General features: G+C 40.4%; 1 protein-coding gene across 2 annotated transcripts in view; it reads left to right on the top strand.

The window, feature by feature from the left end:
* The window catches only part of ramp1 (receptor activity modifying protein 1), a 60,468-nt gene that overhangs the window by 35,439 nt on the left and 1,901 nt on the right, over positions 1–23,128 (top strand). Inside the window, exon 2 of one of the 2 annotated variants that reach the window (XM_005752725.1) lies at positions 1,391–1,526. In XM_005752725.1, coding sequence (XP_005752782.1) covers positions 1,391–1,526 — 136 coding nt within the window. Of the gene's footprint in view, positions 1–1,387; positions 1,527–23,128 lie in introns of both variants that reach the window. The other variant, XM_005752724.1, reaches the window with a different exon arrangement.

Raw genomic sequence — 23,128 nt, 5'->3', positions numbered from 1 at the left:
TTATGCTGAAAAAATTTGAATTGGCCTGAAATGTCTTGAGGTTGTGTATCATGTTTTTAAAAAGCAACTAAGTAATAAAGTAACTAACTGCTTTTGAAAATAAGTAGTCAGTAAAGCAACGATAACTTTCTTTTAGAAGTAATCAGTAATAAGTAACTAATTACTATTACAACACTGGTCAGAAAGAGTTCAAGTTGTCAAGTTTATGACTGTGACGAAAAAAGAAAGCTGAAGCTGTCAGATATGTAAGAAGAACACCTTAAAAATATAATATTATAAATTAATGTAGTTATCGATTTATTGTCGGTTCTACATTTTTTACCTTTAATGGCCTTCATTGGTCGATACATAATTACTTTTACGCCCGAACTCTAAAGTCTGTTTTTTATTCCTAATACTTACATCCAACAAACCTTCCAGTTTCATTCGTCTCTGTTGTGACTGATAAAAAAATAAAAAGCTGGGGCTTCAACGTTGCAACAAATTGAAACTCTTTTTTTTTACTCTTGCATAACAAAAATTTACAAATCTGTGAAAATGCTGATATTTAGCATCTCATTTGCATTTTCAGCCTAACGTTTCTGAAATGCAGCGTGTCACTGCAGGAGAGGTTTTATATTTGACCTTGTGACTCTTCACCCTGTTTGTTTCTGAGTAATTTGGCTGAATAATCTGAGCATTTACACCCACACGGGCAGGGAAATAAACAAAGGTTGAAAAGTTAACTAGTGAGGTGTAAAAGCACTGATATTCTGAATGCAGGGAAATTACCAATTTCCTTAAGCCCAGAGCTTTTATGTGGAGCTTACCACAGCTGCAGTCTTCTCGCATTATTCTTTTACGACATGTCGTTTTTAACCGATACTACTGTATCTTGAATGGGTGTTACCAAACATCTTTGCCATCACATACTTTCTTACCTGCGTTACATCATTTGTCACACAGTCCTTCTGTTAATATGTCAAAGTGTCCCTCTCAGCATCTGGAGCACTCTCCCTCATGTCCACCAAGAATTTACCGGAAACGTTGGTGTTCAGTTCGTCTCGTCTGTCTCTCATCTGTCTGTTTGTGGTTTTGGAGGTCTTGTACGGCAGTGATAAAGCTTACACTGTGTCAGCAGACTGTCATCTTCAACAGATGGGGAAATGGATCAGTTTGCATTGATCCACAAAAGGTGGCAGCAGTTACAGACACTCTCTTGAGTGTTGCCCTCTGCCGTCATCCCGCTGCAGCCAGAGCTCTTTGCATTACACTTTTTAAAAGTTGGAAAAAGTTGTTAGCCCTGCACTGAATTATGCATTGTGCTGCGATCCAACTTACATTCAGCCCACTTTCCTTCATTATTCTAACGCCGTCCTTCCCTTTTCTTCCCTCCCCTTTCTCTCAGCAGCGTCTCAGTGTGTGTCAGTGCTGGGCTGCGGACCTCACTACGAATACGCTATTGAGGATTTCTGCCTGGGCAAGTTCAGACTGGACATGCAAGAGCTGGATCAGAGACACTGGTGTAACTGGGAGGACACAGTCGAGTGAGTGGGATAATCACAATCTCATGCACACATGCACACAAAGAGAGAGAGAGAAGCAGCCAGACATGAATGAAATCTGTTTTATATTCACACTAACACGAACAGGACATGGTGACATTTTGGTGAGGCATTAAAAAGCAATTTCATCCTTTTTTTGTTAGGTTTTATCCACTTAGAGCAATAAAAATGCTTAAATTGTCACTGTGATGTCTTCCAAAAAGCCTTGGTTTCATTCTGTTATCACCACACAAAACACATGATTTTTTTAAATTAATAATCCTCCTGTGTGTTTTTTTTTTTAATCGAAACAATAAGGCAGCGATACATCGTTACATAAAAAATCTGTATATTTGTTCATCCCTCACTTGAGCTGTTGCATTTTTTTCAGCTTTGGTTAGAGTCCAAAGGCTGATTATGTACTGAGTGAGAGACTACAGAGAAAGACAGTGAGTTGGAAAAAGGGGGGTAGAAGGGATTCAGAGAAACAGTCTGAACAAAAGCAGCACGCCTCTGGCATAAACACAGATCTTTTTGTGCGTGAGCAAATATTATCTTTGTGCTCGCTGCAAAAAACGGCAGCATCGTCACAGCTTTTCAGATTTGCTTTTACAATTTGAGAACATAAATTACAATTAAGTAATCACATAAATACCCCCCCACACACACACCTCCCACCTGACTGTGTTTTAAGAACATGTTTGTATTTAAAACGGTCAGCTGTCTCCATCAGGTCTGAACTTACTTTGCACAAATAAACTCTATTTTCATACCTTCATCCGTCTGTACCTGTGATAACACTGAGTAATTGCTGAGACCTGGCATCTTAGAAATAGAATTTAGTTTAACAACGGAAAAACTTTTCAAACAATTCGATCTCGAATAACATTTGAGTACGTGTCTGATGCTGCATTTTCATTTGCACTTGCACGACATGTAGTGAGAAGACTGTGCCAGGACGCTGTAAGTCGTTTTTTATTAAAATAATAAACTAAACACATCCAGGAACATGTTCAGTACTGTGCAAACGTCTTGAAAAATCCCTCATGTCATTAGATTTTGCTTCCAAGGAGCCAGACTTTCTTCTGATGGTCTTGAGTAATAGTTCTCCAGGATTTGTGAAGGAGTTTTGGACATATAAAAAGTATAAAAGTGGTCACAGCAAATATTTACTGACCTTATATTCCATGTGTTTGCAAATGTTTCAATAAATCGCTGCACCTATTGGCCACTTTTCTAGCAAAGTTTAGAGAAATGCGTGGTGACTTTTATGCAGTGCTGTATGTTTATGTATTCAGATAAATGTTAGTTTAACCCTTCTGCAGGGTCTTTTTAGTGATATCACTGCTTTCCAAGGTCCTAGCAATAAATTTGGTCAAATTTATCTGGATGTAGAAGTCATTAAACCGTAGGGTTTAAGTGCGTGCATTATCAAAGATCTCAGGGAGACTTAAAAACCAGATAAAAAGCATTTAATTATCAAACTTTTCTTCTGTTTTTCAAAAGGTTTGCTCTGTCGTGATTAAATGTGCATAACTTTTCCTTCAAGGGTAAACGCAGGGTTTATTTGCCAGTAATGATTTATGTGTTATATCATGTCAGCATTTAATTTAAGTTAAAAAATAACCTTATTTCTTTAATCTGTAGACCTTGTTCCACATACTCGAGAACCATGATGTGTTTAGTAGACTATCTGAGCTCATTTAAACATCCTCATCTTGCTGCTCTACAAGAAATACACTTCAAAGGTTACTTCCACACGTGCAGTTTATCAGTTCATCGACGCTTGTGTACAAATACTGGACAACTTTGTAAATCCCAAATAAAAAAAGGTTTTATCAAATGTATGTAGTATTTAATTTCCCCATAATTTATATATATTTTTTGGTCTGAAACAAAACAGGAAGCGGGAAAAGCAAAAAAGGAAAAAGAAAAAAAAGGGAATGACGGACCGAAATGTCAAAAACGGTCCAGCTGAGTAAGAAAGGTCAAATATCAGGACAGTCGCTCCCCTTCGAGGAAGTGCTGCGTTCGGGCAAAGATTCCTCTGGAGAGTTCTAATTCAGTTCCAATGACATTTTGTCTGTCTGTGTGTGTGTGTGTGTGTGTGTGTGTGTGTGTGTGTGTCATAGTGTGTGTGTGTGTGTGTGTAGGGGCAGTTGCATGGGGCTCCTTCCTACCACTCAGTGTGCCTCAGCTGTTAAAAGTAGTAACGTTCCTCAGCTATCTTGTCTCACTTCTGTCCTCTGCTGTCACAACTATCACATCAGCCGGGGTTTATACGCGGCTCCCACCGCATCGAATACTTAACACTGTCCTTATGTTCACTGCAGCATACATTATTAAATGCCTCTGCGTATTTTCCTCACAATACTTCTATTAGATGTCTGAAGCTTTCGCACAGGAAAAAAAAGGCTCAAAGGCCGCCTAACTGACTTTGCATGCCCATCTATTTCTGCATTACGGCATAAATTTAATTAAATACAGTATTTCATCTTTATTTTATCTTTACAGCTGTCTCCTCTTTCATCTGCTGGAAAGGGGAACAGCTTCTTTTTTTATCCCTCATAACTACAGTCAAATGTTTTTCTATTTCCTTCATTCCCCTGCTTCTTCCACAATCCCTTCTGCTCCATATTTTAATGTGTTTTCCGTTGCTCCCTATCATCCCTTTTCCCCTCTGCTGTATTATTTCCCTCTGCAAAGTTGCTAATGCTATATTGCACGTCCTCTTTTGGTTAAGTAACATCTCAAATACATTTGGTATCCCCGAGTCCCTCATGCAGCTATTTTTGTGTCACAGCACTATTTGTTCCCCTGTCGAGAGAGTGTGCTGTAACGTCCCCCATCTCGTCCAGAGTGACGCCCTGCGCAGATACCGCATCATTGCTCAATAACACACCATAAATCAGAGACATTTTGAGGCTGGTGGAGGAAACAGGTGCATTGCACGATCCATTGCACCGATATGAGTTTGACTCGCAGGTGACGGCACTAATCACCGAGCTGCTGTAAAGCTCATCAGCAGAAAATCCAGTCACATCTTTGCATTCCTGATCGGTCTACAGTGTGTGAGATGCAGCCGTCACTGTGTGATCATTTTAAATAAGATGACCTCCTGACACAAGACTTTTTAGGGAGGTGTGCTTAAATAAGCGTATTTTCCACAGGAGCCAGTTTGATTCTGTGAGAGTGACGGTAACAACACTGCCACAGAGCCAATCAGCAAGAAAATGCTTTTGCAGCCTTTGCAAGAAGGAACGAGATAATTGAAATATCTGAGGCGCTCGCATGATGTGACCTTTACTTTTTTTCCCCTCCAGCATCGTAGCGTTCAGATAAACCTTCTGCATGCATTTCACGAGATTTCCCCGTGTACTAGAGATAAAACTACAAGTTTTATCTACATGCTGGCAAATCGTAAATATTTTACAGTTTTTGAATTAATGCTGTTAATGTTTAGCATCATTAATATTCTTTTTCTTCCTACCATCCATCTGCTGTGTTTCTTGGGTTAGTCAGCTAATCGTGACACGTTGATGCATTGCTGTGCTCAGTGTAGCTTAGCATAGCCCCCAGCGTGCACACACTCTCTTTCTTTCACTGTGCAGACATTCGTTCTGCAACACTCTGATAATTGATTTATTTTGCTAGAGTTGTCTAATCTCTCACAGTGTACGTCAGGGCCTGTGCTAATTTTTGACTATGCTGCATTCATGTGCAGCAGTTTAAATGTTGCCTCATAATTTGGATCTGCTCACCGTGTTTAATCGAATCTATAGCTCAAGTTTCACGAGTGAAATTCACGAGGTCAAATGTGAGCGTCGAGCCTGTGCACGGTAATGACGTTTAAATGTTAAGTGCAGGACGTGTGGCTCAGTGAGTCCATTTAACATCCGCTGTCGAGCTTGTTTAGACACTTTCAGCATCGCTGCGCGAGGACAGGAAAAAGAACACAATCATCTCATCACTGCTGAAAGTTAAAAACACAAACAAAAAAACTGTAACGCCTCTTTGCCCCCAAAGAATTACAGCTTGCATAAAACAGAGCAAAGAATTGGAAATGGAAAGTAAGCAACCTGGTTCCTCAGAGGCAGAGGAAAAGACGCCGATGCTTATTTGTACATCCAGAATGACAACAGGAAGATGCAAAAACAACAATGCGTTTTTAATGTCCCCACAACTAGGAAGTGTCAGCGGCACCGCCAGTTTATCAGCAGTGGGATCTTTAATTGAAACTAATCAACTTATTGTGCTACGTGATGCCCTGCTGTGGTTTTGTGCATGTCGCTGTCATGGTGGTTTTGTGGCAAACTGAAAAGCAGAATGCTGATGAAATGAATCATTTGGCCTGCCAGCACTCAGGTATGACTGAGACACTTAGCAGATGGGAAAAAAATGACACGTCCACGATTGCAGATGGGAGGCTGATGGGAAGACAGACAACCAGCGGAAGACACGAATGATAACGTGTCACCATCCATGTTCAGATTTTCCCATTTTCAAACACTTTGATGACACCGCTTTAAAAATTTAGACACTAAAAGATTCTCTAAACTGCAAAAAAAATGCAAATCGTTCTGATTATTATTTGGAGTGCTCTGATAAATGAAACTACATATGTCATTGTTCTTTCTCTCATTAATCCTTGCACAAAAATCAAATTAAAGCTATGACAGCGTTTTATAATTATTCAGCCTGTGGCCCTGCTGGAGCTGCTTGTTGTGTCTCCACAGAAAACACTTACAGCAGTCCCATCATATGAGCTGCGATCAAAAGGCTCAGCATCTGTAAAAACTGAGAACCATATCTGATTCAAATTTCGCCTCTTTGAGGTCATCTCTCAGTGTGCCACGGAACTGCTTCCAGCAGAGCTGCTATTTTTAGACCCCTCCATGGAAGTCTCATCCTGACCACCTACATGTCAGCATCTGTAATTTCACCACGGATCAAAACACTGATGCTGAGGATCGTCACTGGCGATGAGAGCTGGATCTCCGGCTTTCATCCAGAGACCAAACAGCTGTTTTTACAGGAGGAGGTCTGCAGTGTGCAGTAATAAAGATGTTGCATGAAATTGAGATTATAACTTGGAGCCTCTTCATTGTTTTTCCCACATTCATGACAGTATGCACAGTGGATTCGTCCCCTCAGGGTCGCACAGTTGTGCTGTATCAGCCACCTGGACTGTAGCTCATGCTGTCGCACGAGGGCAGCTTATGTTAGTCACAACTTTATCTTTCAATTGCCAGACTTTGCTTCCTGCAACTTTTTCTTCCTCCCTAAAATTAAACTCCAGTTTAAGGTCACGATGATCCAACATGCAAGTGGTGAGTATTTCACTTCCTGGCGGGAGAACTAAAACAGCTGTTCACAGATGCTCTACGAGAAAGCAGCTCACACTACTTGTAAGTGTTTGCTCTGATAACTCTTTAAAGCCAGATGTGCTCCAATTATCCCACACTGCTGCCCAGTCTGAGCCACGAAGGTTTATTCTGTTATTTTTCATATTTCACTTCCATCTCATTCAGCTGTGAAAGCTCTCGCTAAAGTTCTCATAGCTGTTAGAGCCCCGGAGCCTCTGTGAGGTCAGAGTACCACAGACCCCTTAATAATACACATGACAGCGGTCACTGCCTACACAGAGGAGATGTGCAGCTACGAGGTCTTCACCTGTAAAGGCTGGACTGTAAGCTGCAGATTATACTCTGTGTATTTCACACCAAAGAGCCATTTAGTGGAGTTTGGTCTGTCACGTCCTAAACAATTTAATCAGAATGACGTGTTACTACGATGATAATAGGATTGTTATAAATTACTCAAGTGAAAACAGAAGAACTGTTTAATGTCACGAGGCAGACGACTCTTTATTAAACATCTATAACTTGGCGTTGATCTTCTCAGCAGGCATGACAGAAGTGTTTTAATCCAAAGACCAGAGTGATTTTACAACACAGTTTAAGCAATTTACGTTTATTTGTCCTTTTGGAAATTTCACAACAATATAAGAAATGTAACTACAGCAATAAAGACACTAACAACAAGATTGTGTTGTTAGAAGCTGTATATGTCTATCCACATCACACTTTCTCAGTTTAAACACTGTAATCGTTTTTTTATAAATGACATCTGAGTGCCATAACAGGTTTTCTAGAATGCTGGTTGTTGAATGCAAGCATCCCTCTCAGGATTAGCTGTTCATTTTTCTCAGTCCAAAACCAAATGAAGGAACCGTTTAAAGGCCTTTTGGCGGTAAATTAAAAAATACGAGTGTGTTTATCCTCTAAGCGTCTAAGTGCGAGAACAGTAAATGGTTTTGAGTGACAGCTGAGCAGGGAGGGTTAATTAATCACAACCTGAGGCAGACACCATGTGTTTGTTTACGAGCTTGCTGAAATGTAAGACAAAGTATGCGCCCATGCTGTTACACGAGGAGGACAGATTAGCATATTTCTTTTCTGTGTAGAAAACACAGAACATGTTGTTTATGATCAACCTGCAGTATTAAGGCAGAGGAAATTCATGCAGTTATGTTCCTATTCTGTCGTCTGCAGTCTGTTTTTATCTCTTAATCTAAATCAACATATGAAGGGCCGTCTTTGAGCTCGCCCTTGTTTTTTTAAACTGCGCATCTATGAATCCATCTGCAAGTACCACATAATTCCTGAGTGCTTTCATTTCCTTCAGCTAGGAATCAAGGAATCACCATGTAGCCTCCAGGCCTTGTCAAGTAAAGCATGATGAAGGTTTGGTTTTAGGGAGGCCGGTAAACTCTTGAACGTCACTGCTTACACAGACCACAATTCATTATCCGTGTGGCTCACTGTCACAGTTAAACTGTATTTTCAGCCAAAACAGACACTTATCATCGCGTTAAGACTAGCCTGAAGGCTTAAATGTAACTTGGCACTTTAAGCCAAACTGCTGTGTAAGTTTTTAAAGAAGAAAAATGTATCCTCCTGTCTACACCAGAAGTCATTGTTTTACCCACTCATCTGGTTTTGCTTTGAGCAGCAGACATTACTGAGCTAGTTCCATACTATATGGTGGTATGTTTAGTTGGGACTGAGCGACATTAGCAAACCAAATATGTTAAACAGTGATTCAGTTTATGATTGACTACAACTATTTAAATAGAATAAAGTGCTGAAGAAGCTATGCAACTATTACTACTAAAACGGTTGTGGGTTCAAGCCCCATACTGGCCATAAAGTGTTTCGTGGCAGTTGTGAATTTTTCCAGTGATAATGTGATGAAATTAAAATCAGTAATAGTTGCTCAAAAACACAATCTGTACTAGAGTCACCTGCTAATTGGAAGGTCAGTGGTTTGATTGTCTCATCTGCATGTTTTCGCACAGATTTTAGACAAAGTGCTTCACAGTAAAGGTAAATAAATGTTGTATATATGAAATTTGTAGCAGAAAGCCCCTTGTACACTCAGCAAGCGTAGAGAAATGCCATAAAAGCATCAATCCAAATAATAAGTGTGACCCCAGTTGGTTTTTGTTTCAGCTTTTACTTGACTTCTAGTTATTCTTTATGCAGCTTGTCCTTTATGTTTAGTTTGCCCAGCGTTCCTTTGGATCAGTGTAGTCTGTTCCTGCAGCTTAGTTCCTGTTTTACTTTGAAAGTTTCTGTCTCTGGTGTTTTGCTTTGTTTTAATTCCTCCCCTGTGTTTGACAATATTGTTTGCATCCTTGCTTTTGCTGAGTATTTTTCATCACCTCACCTCATCGGGAAGTGGAGACAGGTGGGGAAAAAACAGTGTGTATAGATATTTAATAAACACATGTGTTTTTCCCATGTGTATAAATAGTCCTTCCCTCTGTCTTTGTCACAGTGTATGTTAATTTACCAAGATTTTTTTCATCCATGTACACCTGTCACTTTGGATTTTTTTTGCTTTGCTTTCATTTCACTTCACTTTCATTTAGAGTTTTATTTAGCCGTCTGCGTCCCGGATCCTGCATTTCGGATTTTGTGTATGTTTTGTGATAAAATGAGTAATAAACTGAATTCTAATCATGTTTAAAAAGAAAAAACATATATTTAATGAAAAAGCAAAACCTCGAAGGTAGTATCTAAACATGAATTAACACTAGCTTGAAAGTTTTAATATATGCTTCCACTTTAAAACCCTTTAAACCTTTACAAGAAGAAATAACAGGCTCATCCTCACATTCACTCTGAAAAGTCACCACAGTTTCCTGCTAATGCTAGCAATTTTTCAATCGATATAACTACCAAGTCTGAGCCAGTTTGCTGACTCAGACTCCTTCCTATGTTCCTCGTGTAGCAGCTTTCAGTGAGGACTAGGTTACATCATGGAAAAGTTCAATTAAATGCTTCGCAGTTCTAACCACGTCCTTCCTCTCTAATTGAAAGCCTAATATCCCTTTATTTGCTGTAAACATGTAAAGACATTTAAAGTGGTTCTTTCAGGCACTGCTGACATAAAACATGCCAGTGTTTGTGAATTAAGTCCCACTAACGTCTAATCAGTGACCAGATATAAGAAGCTGAGTCCGAATCATCCTGAGAAGTTTGGTTTTGTTGAGTGCATCTTTTCCTCTAAAAATACCAACAACTCGAGATAATTGCGTGCCTATAAATATTTATGGGGTCTATTAGATACGCTTTCGCTTTAGTCAGTCCATCTGCCAGCCTCAGTAGCACAAGACACTGAGGGCTGTTTCTGCTCATCTATCTACACCGTCTGTTGGGTTAGTCAGCTAATTGTAGCACATTATTACATTACTGCGCTCATTATGGAAGTAGCTTATTCTAGCTCCCGACACATGCACAGACACACTTCTCCAGCTTTAGTCCATAAACGCTCTGAAATCCACTTAAGCTTTGCTCTGTTTTAGTCTTGATTTGCTGTGAAAAGGAAATAATTAGAAATCCTCAAAGGTGAACTGATTTAAAGAATCCCAAAAGGCCAATTCTGGTGATTCATTAGAAATCATTATAGCCTGGATTCCTGCTTTCATTACAGGTATTCATTTTTATTTTTACAGCATGATATATCACATGATTCGGTTTTTAAATGCTGTGTAAAATGATACTAGTGATGAACAATGGGAATTCTTTTTGTTTCTGTTTGTTCATTAAAGAAAAATGCACCAGAAACAATGAAAACTGTGTTCTAGATCCTTCAGAGGATGATAGCAGCTTTGCACACTTGGCATTGGCCTGTCAGACAGTCTAACAGGACACATATGCTGAGCACTTGTTGACTGCTTTTCTTTCACTTTGTGGTCGAATTCATCCAAAGTCATGTGAGTGGGGTTTGGGTAAGGTGGCTGCGGTGGTCCGGCCGTGGGATGAAGGGCTCTCCCCCACGTTGGGAACCATGCGTGCAGATACCGTATGTTGATGTTCTCTGCACAAACAGCTCTCAAAACAAAAAGCATGAGAGCAAAGTGCATTGTGCCGGCAGTTTTTCTCTTTCTTGGCTCATGCAATTCTCTTATTCCTATCAGTCTCCATCACTGCTGGTTCTTAGCAGCAGTATTTCATAAAATCTCTGATCTTCCCTTAACGACTGGTTTCTGGAGCTTTGATCAACTTCTCCACTTCCGCATTTGTGAAGGTTTTTCTGGACTTTGTTTGCTACACACTAGAAATAACGGCTTGTCGTTACTTTGGTTTTCTTCACTCAATTAAAAATTTCTTGCCAATATTTGGATTGCTGGAGCTAATTTCTCTGTACCGACACAGCTAATGATCCCAAATGAAAGAAACTTCATTTTAAGCCATTCCAGGTCGAGAATTGTAAACAGAAATATGTTATAAGAATCAAACATGGCCTTTGGGTGTAGTTGCTGGGTTGAAACACTTTTTTAAAAATTACTAAATAATCTGATGTGTGTCATTTCAGCTACAGTTACCTGTTTGTCAGGTGAAAAAGCCATTATTTGAACTCAGCGTCCAGCTGGACACAAGTAAAGGGTTAGAATACAAAGAATGATTTGATGTTTTCTGCCTTTGACCTTAAATACATTTTCAGACTGCACACGTTTGAAAATAACCATCATCTGTGATTCTGCGAGTCTTTTCCGCCTGTGTTTTTGTTAGAGGATATTTTGGTCAGTCAGTCATGCATGTTCGTAAGCCGTCTGTAATAATTTAAAAACCCTTTTGTGGGTGAGTTGAGCTCATATTGGTTTATGCACAAACCCGGGCCAGATAAATCTAGTGAGCTCAGTAGTGTGGAAAGCTTACTGAAGTTCCCTCTCTGTGGACCTGTGTGATTAAACAGCTGATTACTTGGTGATTAGAAATGGATTGCTTATGTTTTCATAACTCTAATGACTGGATAACGTCCAGCAGTGGCTGCGTTGCTGCATGATTGCAGCTGTTATGCAATAAATCTTTAATAGCGTTAGGATGATGATTCGAATACTTGCCTCAGTAAGGGTGGTTTTTCATTCGCATTAGCCTGATATGTGATAGCTGGACACAAACACGGACAGAACAGGAAGCAGCCTGTCAGTAGCATCATTTATGCAGACTGTAATTTAGGAAGAAAACTCCAGTTACATTTTGTTAAGCTCTGATTTATTTTCCATAAAGAAAAAAAAGTCAAAGCACATCATATCCACACTGTAAAAAAAGAAGAAAGAAATCCTGCTGTGAGAAGAAGAAATCTTTGCAATCCGGGAAAAAAACCCACGTAGAATTTCATTTTCTCTCTCATTGTTGCTCTAAGTCAGCATCTTTATAATCTTTTTCTTCGCTTAGTTCGGAATGTAATTTCAGGAGTTCTTAGGACTGCACTGTGTGCAGATGCCAATATAGTGTAAGCTAATAATGTGCATATATAGAAGCCCTTAGAGGAGCCCACAACAAAAGGTGTTTTCTGCTTTAATTGAGCCGTCTTCTTGTTCTGTGCCTTCACATCAATACTGCAAACATTCACTTTGACGATTCACTGGTCCCACCGGGTTTCTGCTGAAGCTGGAAAGGAATTAAAGATGAGAATATTTTCCTCCCGCTGTTGTGCACCGTTGCTTCTCATTCTCTCTGTTCTGTCGTTATAGCGCTGTTCAGTGATACACTATCTTTTCAGATAAGCAAACACAAACACACCATGCCTGTTTATACAGCCCATCGATTAATTTGCCACGTTTTTCATCTGCGTTCTAACGGTATCATAAATAACACGTCTGCCTTTACAAGTTTGTGCCTCATTATAAGGAGAAAAGCTTTGATGTACTCACTGTGGTCACCTGCTGCTACCTTTGTTGCTCCTGCGACAAAAGCAGGTAAAAAAGAAATCAGATTGCAGTTATATGACAGGAAGTCTTCACCTCTATCTGTGTCATTACTGCAAATACATTACAGCGTGCTCTCAAGCATAGTATTGTATTTTTTCACTGTGAGCTGTGGACTGTAAGAGTCAGCTTGTTATGGTCCATAGTTTTCACATTTCATAGTGGCGCCGGCCACATGTGGGTTTAGGCAAATGTGAGTGACAGGAGTGGAAAAATGAAATTGTAGATCCACAGCAAGGAAGCTGGAGGAAGCACTGGGCCTTAGTGCAATACATCGATCTTTCCCTGAAGATAAACCATCACTACACACCTTTATGTGGACATCTAGAAGTTTATGACAATAAAATGGATGGATTGCTGGTCACAGGAGGCTGAACCCACCTGGAGTAGACACCAGTCTATTGCAGACTATTATTCAAAGGAACAAAGTAACTAATTTTCAAGTTCTTTCCATACTCACTAGTAAATATGTGTAATTACAAATTGATTTAATGATAGCATGTACTTGAGATTTGTAATCCCAGCATCATCTTACAAAAAATGCCTCCATAAGACGGAAATCTGATAGTCACCTTGAGCTTATTTAGTTTATATAAGTAGTTCTTTCAGAGTTTTGAGACATGATCTGATTTCAGTAAGAATCCTTCTTTACAGAGACTCACATCAAACCAAACGACCGTCTCCTCACAGATCTTTTGCTGATTGACTTTTGTTTCCTTTGTTTTTTATAAGTTCTGCATCTGTGGTGAAGTTACTTTCTATCTTTCTGTGAACAACGCCTGATGTATTGAACAGTGTGCTCAGTTTTGACCTGCCTGAACGTGCTTTGATTACATGCACTGCCCTCCTAGAAACCTTCAATCTAGTCTTGATTCAGTGTCGAGAAATCTTCTCTCAGCTTGGAATACCAATTTGACTTCTGACACTTTGTGTTAACTCCGATGCTTCCTCCCATCACAAGACTACTTATTAGGCAACGTTGCCGGAAACTAAACCCAACGGCAAATTTATAACATGTGAACAATGGCCGCAGGTTTATTTAGCTGAAAAAAAGCCTCTGAGGAGTGGATTAAATCCATATGAGTGAGCACACATATGGAACTTTACAAAGACAGAATCTGGAAGTGGTGCAGAGTATTAATTTTATATATATATATATATTTTATTTATCTTGTTTCTGAACTTGTGTCTCTCCATCCCAACCTGTTTCATATTGATATATTCAGGATTTTCAGCAGCACTCGGCAGATGGGGGAACCCCGAAGGACGACAGAGCAGTGTAGTGTAAGAAAATGACTCACTCACGTCATCATTTTTGTTGTGAGCTTTAGTAGATTTGTTTCTGCGATCAGCTGACGTTTACTTTGTGGATTTAACCAAATACTTTCTGGAATATTCTGCATGTAGGCAGATGTTATGTGACCCGTTTTGGCTTCTGTCCAAATGAAAAGGTGGAATTTAGCACGCATTAGAAAAGAACATCATCTGCTTAAATTGACCCTGACCTACTGTGCAAAACCTAAATAATTGCACATTTATAAACAATACAAATTAATATTATTTTAAAAACTTGTCAGAAGGTTCACTAAACATCATTTTTGTTGTGCGCTTTAGTAGATTTGTCTCTTTGTGTACAGGCTGCAATCAGCTGATGTTTACTTTGTAGATTTAAAATATAATTATATATCATATTTCAGCCTTTAAAGGGTTAAATGTCCAGTCTGTGAACTGTTACACAAAAATCCTTTAAAAATGCAGTAACTGAAGCTTTGATTAGCTTTTTATATTTTTGGGGTTCAAACTGCACAAAACTGTGTTTGATGATGTTTGGTGAGCTGTGTGGAACGCAGGACTTCCAGTAACTGCCACTGAAAAAGCAAACAATCCCAAACATCCACTTTAATCCCAGGTTATACTGCATGTGTGTGTTTTAGCTTAACTTCACTGTAATGCAGTGTTGAACTGGACCTGAGGCGTAAGCTGTGTATGAACACATGCACCATCGGCAGGTTTCATGCTTGTTTGCAATAATTCTTTGGGTTTTTGTATCTTGACTTCACAGAGTGCAATGATCACTTCGTAGCATCTGACTTTGTTTATGTGTCCAAATCCAGCAGTGATGTCTGAACCTCTGCACACACACATGTGTGTATTCATATCCTTGTGGGGACATCTCATTGACATATTGCTTTCCCTAGCCGCTTACCCTAACCATCAAAGATTCATTGCTAACCCTGACCCTTACCCTAAACCTAACCATAACGTAACTGTAACCCTGACACTAAAACCACATTTGGAGTCACATAAATGCCTTTACACTGGTGAGGACGGGGATTTTGTCCCCATAACAGCTGCTGGTCCCCACAAGTGTAGTAAACGTCCAACGTTTGGTCCCCACAAAGATTTATAAACATACTACACACACACGCACGCGTGCAAATGTTAACTCACAGACTTTCACGCAAACAGAGCTGACAGAGTAAATTTATACTTGAGCAGAAAACATACACAAGTACAAACACAAATGCAGCGATTCTATCTACACATGCACACACAAACGCACACACACACACATGTCAAAAATAAACATCCTCACACACTCAAAGCTCCATCTGTTCACCCCATGATATGATGTTTGATTTGAAATGTATATGACGGGTGAGAGAAAAGAAAAGTGAAAAACATATATAATCTGAGGGAGAAACCATGTGACGGCCAAGTGTGCCAAAAGCAACAGAAAACACTGCACTACCAGAACAAAGCACACCTTTCAAACGTTGCTAAATATTTATCACTTTTCCTCTTGGGAGGGAAAGAAATTACACACAGAGGAGGAAGAAAGACGCTGGAGGTCCACAAAATAACAAAGTAGGAAGAAAAAGTAGGACTTTTTGTCAGATGTCCTTGTAGAGTGTTTGACTTGTTTTCTTTGGATTTCTTTGGTTTGGATGGATTTCTTCCGTTTTTCTCTAAGACAATATCTCCAAGAATTCATAGCAGGAATATTTTCAACAATGAGTGTGAGTGATGAGGAGGTTTTTCTGGTTGACAGTTGACTCCTTTCCCGAGATTATACAGTTTGAGGTCCTCATAGATTTGTATCTGTGTGTAAAACCTTTAATTTCCCCGTCCTCAGCTTCAGCTCTAGCTCTTTGATGCTTGTCATCCCAGTTTTTCTTCAAGGGATCTCTTATATCTTATCAGATGTGACCGTGGCGCTGTTGATCAAGACTGTTACAGCAGCGTGCTCTTTTTGTTTGATCTCCTCACAACACAACGGCATCTCTGCCGGTCGACTAACTCATCTCCACAAAATGGAAGTGAAACAGATGATAAACACTCCCTGAATATAAATAATTAAAAACGTAGTAACGGCCTGACTCTGATGAGCAGAGAGAAACTCATTCTTGACTTTATTAACATCTTTGCCCACAAGCGACATCTGAATACTTTCATAATGTGATTAGCAAGGGATGTATAAGGGCAGGAGTCAGAACGGTGTCTTATTTGAATCGCCAGCCACTTTATTAGGTACACTGTTTTCCCTTTAGAACTGCATTAATTCTTTGTGGCACATGGTTCAGAGATTTTGGTTCACACTGACGTGATGCTGCAGATTCGTCAGCTGCACGCCCACAATGCGAATCTCTTTATCCACCACATCACAAAGGGCCTCGAATGGATTGGGATCTGGTGACTGTGGAGCCCATTTGAGTGCAGTGAACTCAACGTTCAAGTAGTTCGTGTTGATTTTAGCTTTGTGACTTGGTGCGTCGTCCTGCTGGAAGCAGGAGGTGGAGTCTGAATGATGCTCAGTTGGTACTAAGAGGCCCAAAGAGTGCCAAGAAAAGATTCCCCACACTATTACACCAACACCAACAGCCTGAACATCTGCTGGATGGATCCATTCATGCTGTTTACACCAAATTATGATCCTACCATCAGAATCAGACCAAGAAACACATTTCCAAACCTGTGATGTCCGATTTAGGTGAGCAGGTCCAAACTGCAGCCTCAGTTTCCAGATCCTCGCTGACAGGAGTGGCAACTGGTCTGCTGCTCATTAAATCACCTTCTTTCCTATTCTGATCTTCACCATGCCTACATGCGTAAATGCACTGAGTTGCTGCCATCTGATTGGCTTTTTAGATATGCTGCATGGCAACAAAGTGTCCATTGATCATGTTTGGATAATTTAGTGCTAAAAAAATGTATGATTTCTTAGTGCAGTGGTTTTGACAAGTGACTGATACTCAGTTCATTCCCAGGAGACAAAATCCCTCTGGAGCTGCATCAGGAGGAGCATCAAGCATTAAGACAAATGTCCCAAATCCTGCGGTGGTGAGAAAGCTGCATTCAACTTTCTTTAGAGTTTATAAAATTGTTCGTGAGGAGTCGACTTTCACATGAGAGATGTGTCATCGTTTTAATACAGCTGCAGCGGTGTGGGCTGATACTTCCTGTTATAGTTTAAGGGCTGAACACTGCACAGGGTTTCATAATATTTTCTTCAGCAGTTATTAGGCTATATCTTTTGTCGTGATGATTGCAATTTAAGCAGGAAGAATATGGCATTCCCATTACAAAGTAATACCAGGGAAGTGCCTTTCTACAGATTTGATTGGCCGAGCCATTCATCATGTGGCTCGGTGATGAGAAGCAAGTTGATTTGCAGCCAAGGTTTAGCCAGATTCAGTTATTTTTCTCCCCGCTGTGCCGACACGCTTCAGACATGAAAAACGGAGCTGCATTTCTTTCATGCGTGGTTACAGTCGACCTGAACTAACAGCAGCGAGACTCCAGGGACGCTCGCCACTCTGATTGTAATTTCATAGAGTGGTTTAATGCCACTAAATATAAACTACTCCTAAATATAATATAACTCGGAGGTCATGGGGAGTGCAACATTATACAGGAAACCAAGGGTATATTTTTTACTTTAACTGGATTTCCCAAGTGACATTTTCAGTTTGAGATAAAAAAAATAAAAAAAAAGTCAGCAGAGAATAAAAGAGCGTTTCTGCAGGAAGCATCACGCCTCCCCTTACCTCACGCTGTGAGACTGAGGGGAGGTTTTCCCTGGATTGTGTGTCATTATTTTGTCACTATTTCGTTTTTAATAATCCATCTAGATCTGCACCACCAACAAGTCTCCTCAGCTAATAATTAATTTTCCACTGACAGCATGACTTCCATGGTCGAGATAACGATGTTTGTTGTTCCGGTTACTGTGAATAACTCAACATGACAACAGAGTCCCTCACAAAATACAAGCGTGCAGTGCGCCATTATTTTTTCATAAACGCCCCATCAATCTGCCGCCGTACCTGGACATTTTGCCAGCCCGACTCCTCGTATTCCAGTCAGCAGAATAAAGGACCAGTTTTGAGCCGGCAAGTCACCGGAGCAGCGTCTCTGTGTGTTATTTTTACTTATTCATCATCTTTGGTTTTATTTATTCACACTGCTCTTCTGTCAGCGGATCAAACTAGTTGAAACAGCAGAGTCGTGTCTAATTCAGCCGCCCTCATGGTTTAAAAGCCTGACCCTCCGTCTGCATCTTGTGTCCTTCACCTTTTCTCCACCTTTCCCTGCATGTGGTTCACAGATGGTCGGTGGCGGGATGTTTCAGAGAATACGATTCTGCATACCGAAGCAGGTTACATAAGCACAAGCTGTGAAATTATTGTACATTTAGACATATTTTTCCAATCTCACACCCTTTTGTTATGAGTGAGATTGGACACATCGTCTGTCTCTCTCTGTCTCACACATTCAGGGGATCCAAATGGATCAAATGAATTTAAAAAACCACTTGAGGTTTGACCATGCATACTTTAATTTATGCTGATGAACTAAACAACTGGCTTGTTTTATACACCAACACACCAACACCTACACAGCGCGGATCAAAGTGAAATATCTAGATGTGCAGTGCTTGGTTTGTGTTCCACATAAACCCCTTACCGATGTGTAGGGAGGATAAAAAGTTGCGTAACGTTTGGCAAAGGAAGCAAAGTCGTATCTGCAGGATTGTGCTTGTGGCAGTGCTGCGGAGGGTGCGCGTGCTCGAGGCGTCACAAAGAATTAAAGGTTGTCGATAACCTACATAAGCTGATTTCTCTGCCTCGGAAACCCGTGTTTGAAATTTGTTGTTACAGAAACTAAATGACAATATTAACGAATTCAGTTTTTGCTGATAGGCATGTCGACTAAAGCTCCGGTCTCATCATCTGTTTGTCTTAGACAACAACAAATAAAACGTGACAACCTTTTCTGAACTCCATTCTCTCTTTTATCCACCTCCCCACGTTTGACTTCAGAGAATACTTTAACCTTTAAAGAAAAATGCCGCCTGTACAAGCTTAGCATGTGATTAGTGCCAATTGTAAAGCGGTTTTTAAATAGCAGCAAGAGCGAGAGGCTTCGTTGCTGTTTGTAATAGCAAGCCTTGCATGAAGCTATCTTAATTCTTTGTTTAAATGAGGCAAACCATCTCTGTAAACCTTCTCCTCTCAGTCCTGGGATATATGCTGAAATGGAAAATTGAATTCGAGGAAGCGGACTATTTTTGTGTTTCTTAATTTTCTGAGTAAACTCGATACCCTCACATTGGTTAAGCTCTGTGTTGAAAACAAAACTCTTACATGCATATTTTGGAGCTTATGTTTCTGGGTTGAATTTAAATGTGTGATTCACTGTAAGCAAGGACCAGGACGAGAGGCCCTCAGCTCTGTGTCTCCGTACTTAGACTACTCTTAAGAATACAGTTTACTAACTGAATATGATTTATTGAGAATTAAATTAGGCTACTTGCTAATTACACTCTGATGACCCAGCAGAACAGAATCCCAGCAGTGGTGGTGAAGATGAAGATGGAGGCTTGGATGGAGCTCTGAGTGAGCAGGTGAGGTGGAGAGGAGGAGGAGGTACAGACTGACGGAGGAGCACTGAGAGTTAAAGCACACAGGCTGATTAGCTCGCAGAAAGTGGGCAAGAAAATGAAAGTGATGTAAAGAAAAGATTAGCAGCTGAACACCAAGGAAGCAGAAAGATGAGAGATTGCACATCTTCCATGTTGAACTCACACATAAGCTTTATTTAAAGCAGACCAGGGTTGGTCACCAAAATTTACCAAAAAAGGTTAGAGGGAAAGTAAAAGCAAGCTAGGTTAGGAGCCCGCTAACTAGTGTTAATGTATAAGGAAAATACAAAAGTTTCAGTCACTGAAAGGAAAGAAACTCACAGTACTTCTTGGACTGACTATTATTACAATGAACCAAAAGGTAATCCATAATGTTTGCTATATAATCGCATTAAGAATGATCAACACCTGAGACACAGGTGAGCAGTTCAGTTCAGTTGAATTCAATTTTATTTATATAGCAGCAGTTGCCTTAAGGCACTTTATACTGTAAAGATCCCACAAAAATACAGAATCGAACAGCCCCTGTGAGCAAGCACTTTGGTGACAGTGGGAAGGAAAAACTCCCTTTTAACAGGAAGAAACCTCCAGCAGAACCAGGCTCAGGGAGGGGCGGGGCCATCTGCTGCGACCGGTTAGGGTGAGAGAAGGAAGACAGGATAGAAGACATGCTGTGGAAGAGAGACAGAGATTAATATTAACTAATGGTTAAATGCAGAGAGGTGTATAAATACACAGTGAGTGCAGGAGAAACAGTGCATCATGGGAATCCCCCAGCAGCCTACACCTATTGCAGCATAACTAAGGGAGGATTCAGGGTCACCTGGTCCAGCCCTAACTATATGCTTTAGCAAAAAGGAAAGTTTGAAGCCTAATCTTGAAAGTAGAGATAGTGTCTGTCTCCTGAATCCAAACTGGAAGCTGGTTCCACAGAAGAGGGGCCTGAAAACTGAAGGCTCTGCCTCCCATTCTGCTTTTAAATACTCTAGGAACAACAAGTAGGCCTGCAGAGCGAGAGCGAAGTGCTCTAATAGGGTGATATGGTACTACAAGGTCATTGAGATCAGATGGGGCCTGATTATTTAAGACCTTGTATGTGAGGAGCAGGATTTTAAATTCTGGATTTAACAGGAAGCCAATGAAGGGAAGCCGATACAGGAGAAATCTGCTCTCTTTCTAGTCCCTGTCAGGACTCTTGCTGCAGCATTTTGGATTAGCTGAAGGCTTTTCAGTGAGTTTTTTGGACATCCTGATAATAATGAATTACAGTCGTCCAGCCTGGAAGTAATAAATGCATGAACTAGCTTTTCAGCGTCACTCTGTGACAGTTTTTTTTACAGATATTGCACAAAAGTAATATATATTGAGAGAAAGTTGCCCATGTCAATATACAACGCATATCTTAGTACAATCTTAATATGGTTCAAAATACAATTGAAATTGATGTATAGTTGTGATTAAAGGGGACATGGAGATATTTTAACTTTGACCTCACAGACTTTAACTTTGTAGTCAGCCTCAAGTGGTCGTCTAGGGAACTGCAGTATTGGTCAGTCCTACAAGAAAACAGAGGCTCCTAACCTGCTCCTGTGGACACAAGATAATAACCTTTTCTTCCTTTTGAGTTGGAAAACATTTAATCTGCAATAGAAGCATAAATGCGTTCAAAGCACCTTGCAAAACTTACCTTGCACTTACCCTATTAGAGCAGTTTGAAATGTCACAGCCTGTATGCCGAGTTTAGATAGTGCTGAAACTGAAATAGTATACCATTTACTTTCAAAGTGCAGTGTGTATAGCAGCCAAATGGCCTCCTGACACACAGGCTGAATCACTCTTTTCTCTGTTGCATAAGATTTTATGATCAAATGAAATGGTGCCTAACAGAAATCACACCGAGAGCTGCATTTAGCAGCCTGCTGAAGCGCGTACATGCAAACACACACGCTCCATACTGTCGGCTTTAATTTGACGCTAACCTCAGCGACGCGGGGTGAACTGGTAACCACCTCCATCTCTGTCTGTGCACTGCGCCTGCCTCGACTCTGTTGTGCTTTCTTTCGCTCAGTGACTCATAAGCATCCCCTAAAACCCCAGTGCTCATTAGGCCAGCAGCAGGACCAATGTTCTTTTTTTTAATCTCTGCTGCAAATGATTTGCAGGACTTCAAGGAAACAGTCGAGGAAGGAGGTACACACCCAGAAAAAGTGAACTTGCTACCTACAGCAGCACACAGTGCTTTGTAGCGCTGGTGCCGTGCCAAGCTGCCCTGAGCTGTTTGCATCTGCAAACCTTCCACAAATAAGACCTCGTGTTGGGGCTGCATCGTCAAAAGCGCTTCAATATTAAACTAACACGTTAAAAACAGAGAGCACATATTCATGCGCTGATTAAAAGTAGCGATCCATCCACAGAAAATCATCATCTAACCTTTTAATTCCCCGCAGAGCTGTAAGCGCATTTAAGCCTCTTTCTTGTTTTATGGTCTGCAACCTTACTCTCTTAGTTTAGTCTCAGAGGTCTCATTAACCAAATTTCTTGTCGCAGCCGACAGCTGTTTTCAGCAAAATCCTCAGATAAAGCTGCTGCACGCTACCCGCCCAGCATGAAATGGCAATAACAGTGAGCGACTAGTTAGTGAACAAAGTGGAATAGTAAGCTGCCGCAAGTTTCCCTCAGGAGGAGGCGAAAAGACAGAGCTAAAAGGAGAATAAAGTGGAAGGTGGCCACTCTGGGTGAATGCTAATGTTGGCTAAATGTGCAAACACAAATATTATGGTTTGGTTCATATATGAGTGGAAAAAGTTACTTTATGAGATAAAGCCACAGAGTTTGGCTTTTTCACAGCGCTGAGGGGTCAAAGGTGGAGCAGGTGGAGCATTAAAAGCGAGCTGTTTATTGTGGCTGATGGTAAAAGGCAAAACACAAAAAGGGAAACTGAGAAGTGTAAATAAAACCAAAACATGTAGAAAAAACCGAGGCAGGAAGAACAGACTGACACTGGACAGCGTCTCACACACAGCTGGACCAAATCACAGAAGATGAGACAAGGGAAGCTAAACTAAATGCGACTTTCAAAGTAAAACAGGAAGTGCAATAATTAAACAGGAAGCACAAAGACACATGAATGAAGTAACTACAGGAGACCTGACTCCCGAGACTAAATACAGTAAGAGGTTGTTTTTATATTTTATTACATGCTAAAGTGATAGAAGTAGACAGGAACATTTAAAGATGTTAGCCTGTGCTTTCTATTTTCCTGATTGCAAGAAAAAAAATGATCAGTCATATTTTTCTGCACTAACACAAGCCGCACCTGTAAAGATGTTCCCCAAACCAGCTTCTGACAGGAGGCTCTCCTGAGTGCTAGCATGCCATTGGATAATTCCATTAGCTTGG

This window comes from Pundamilia nyererei, unplaced genomic scaffold (genome assembly GCF_000239375.1).
Source record: "Pundamilia nyererei isolate P.nyererei 1_Seehausen unplaced genomic scaffold, PunNye1.0 scaffold00376, whole genome shotgun sequence".
Classification (NCBI taxonomy): domain Eukaryota; kingdom Metazoa; phylum Chordata; class Actinopteri; order Cichliformes; family Cichlidae; genus Pundamilia; species Pundamilia nyererei.
Note: the sequence above shows the minus strand (reverse complement) of the source record. Positions and strands in the feature narration are given on the sequence as shown.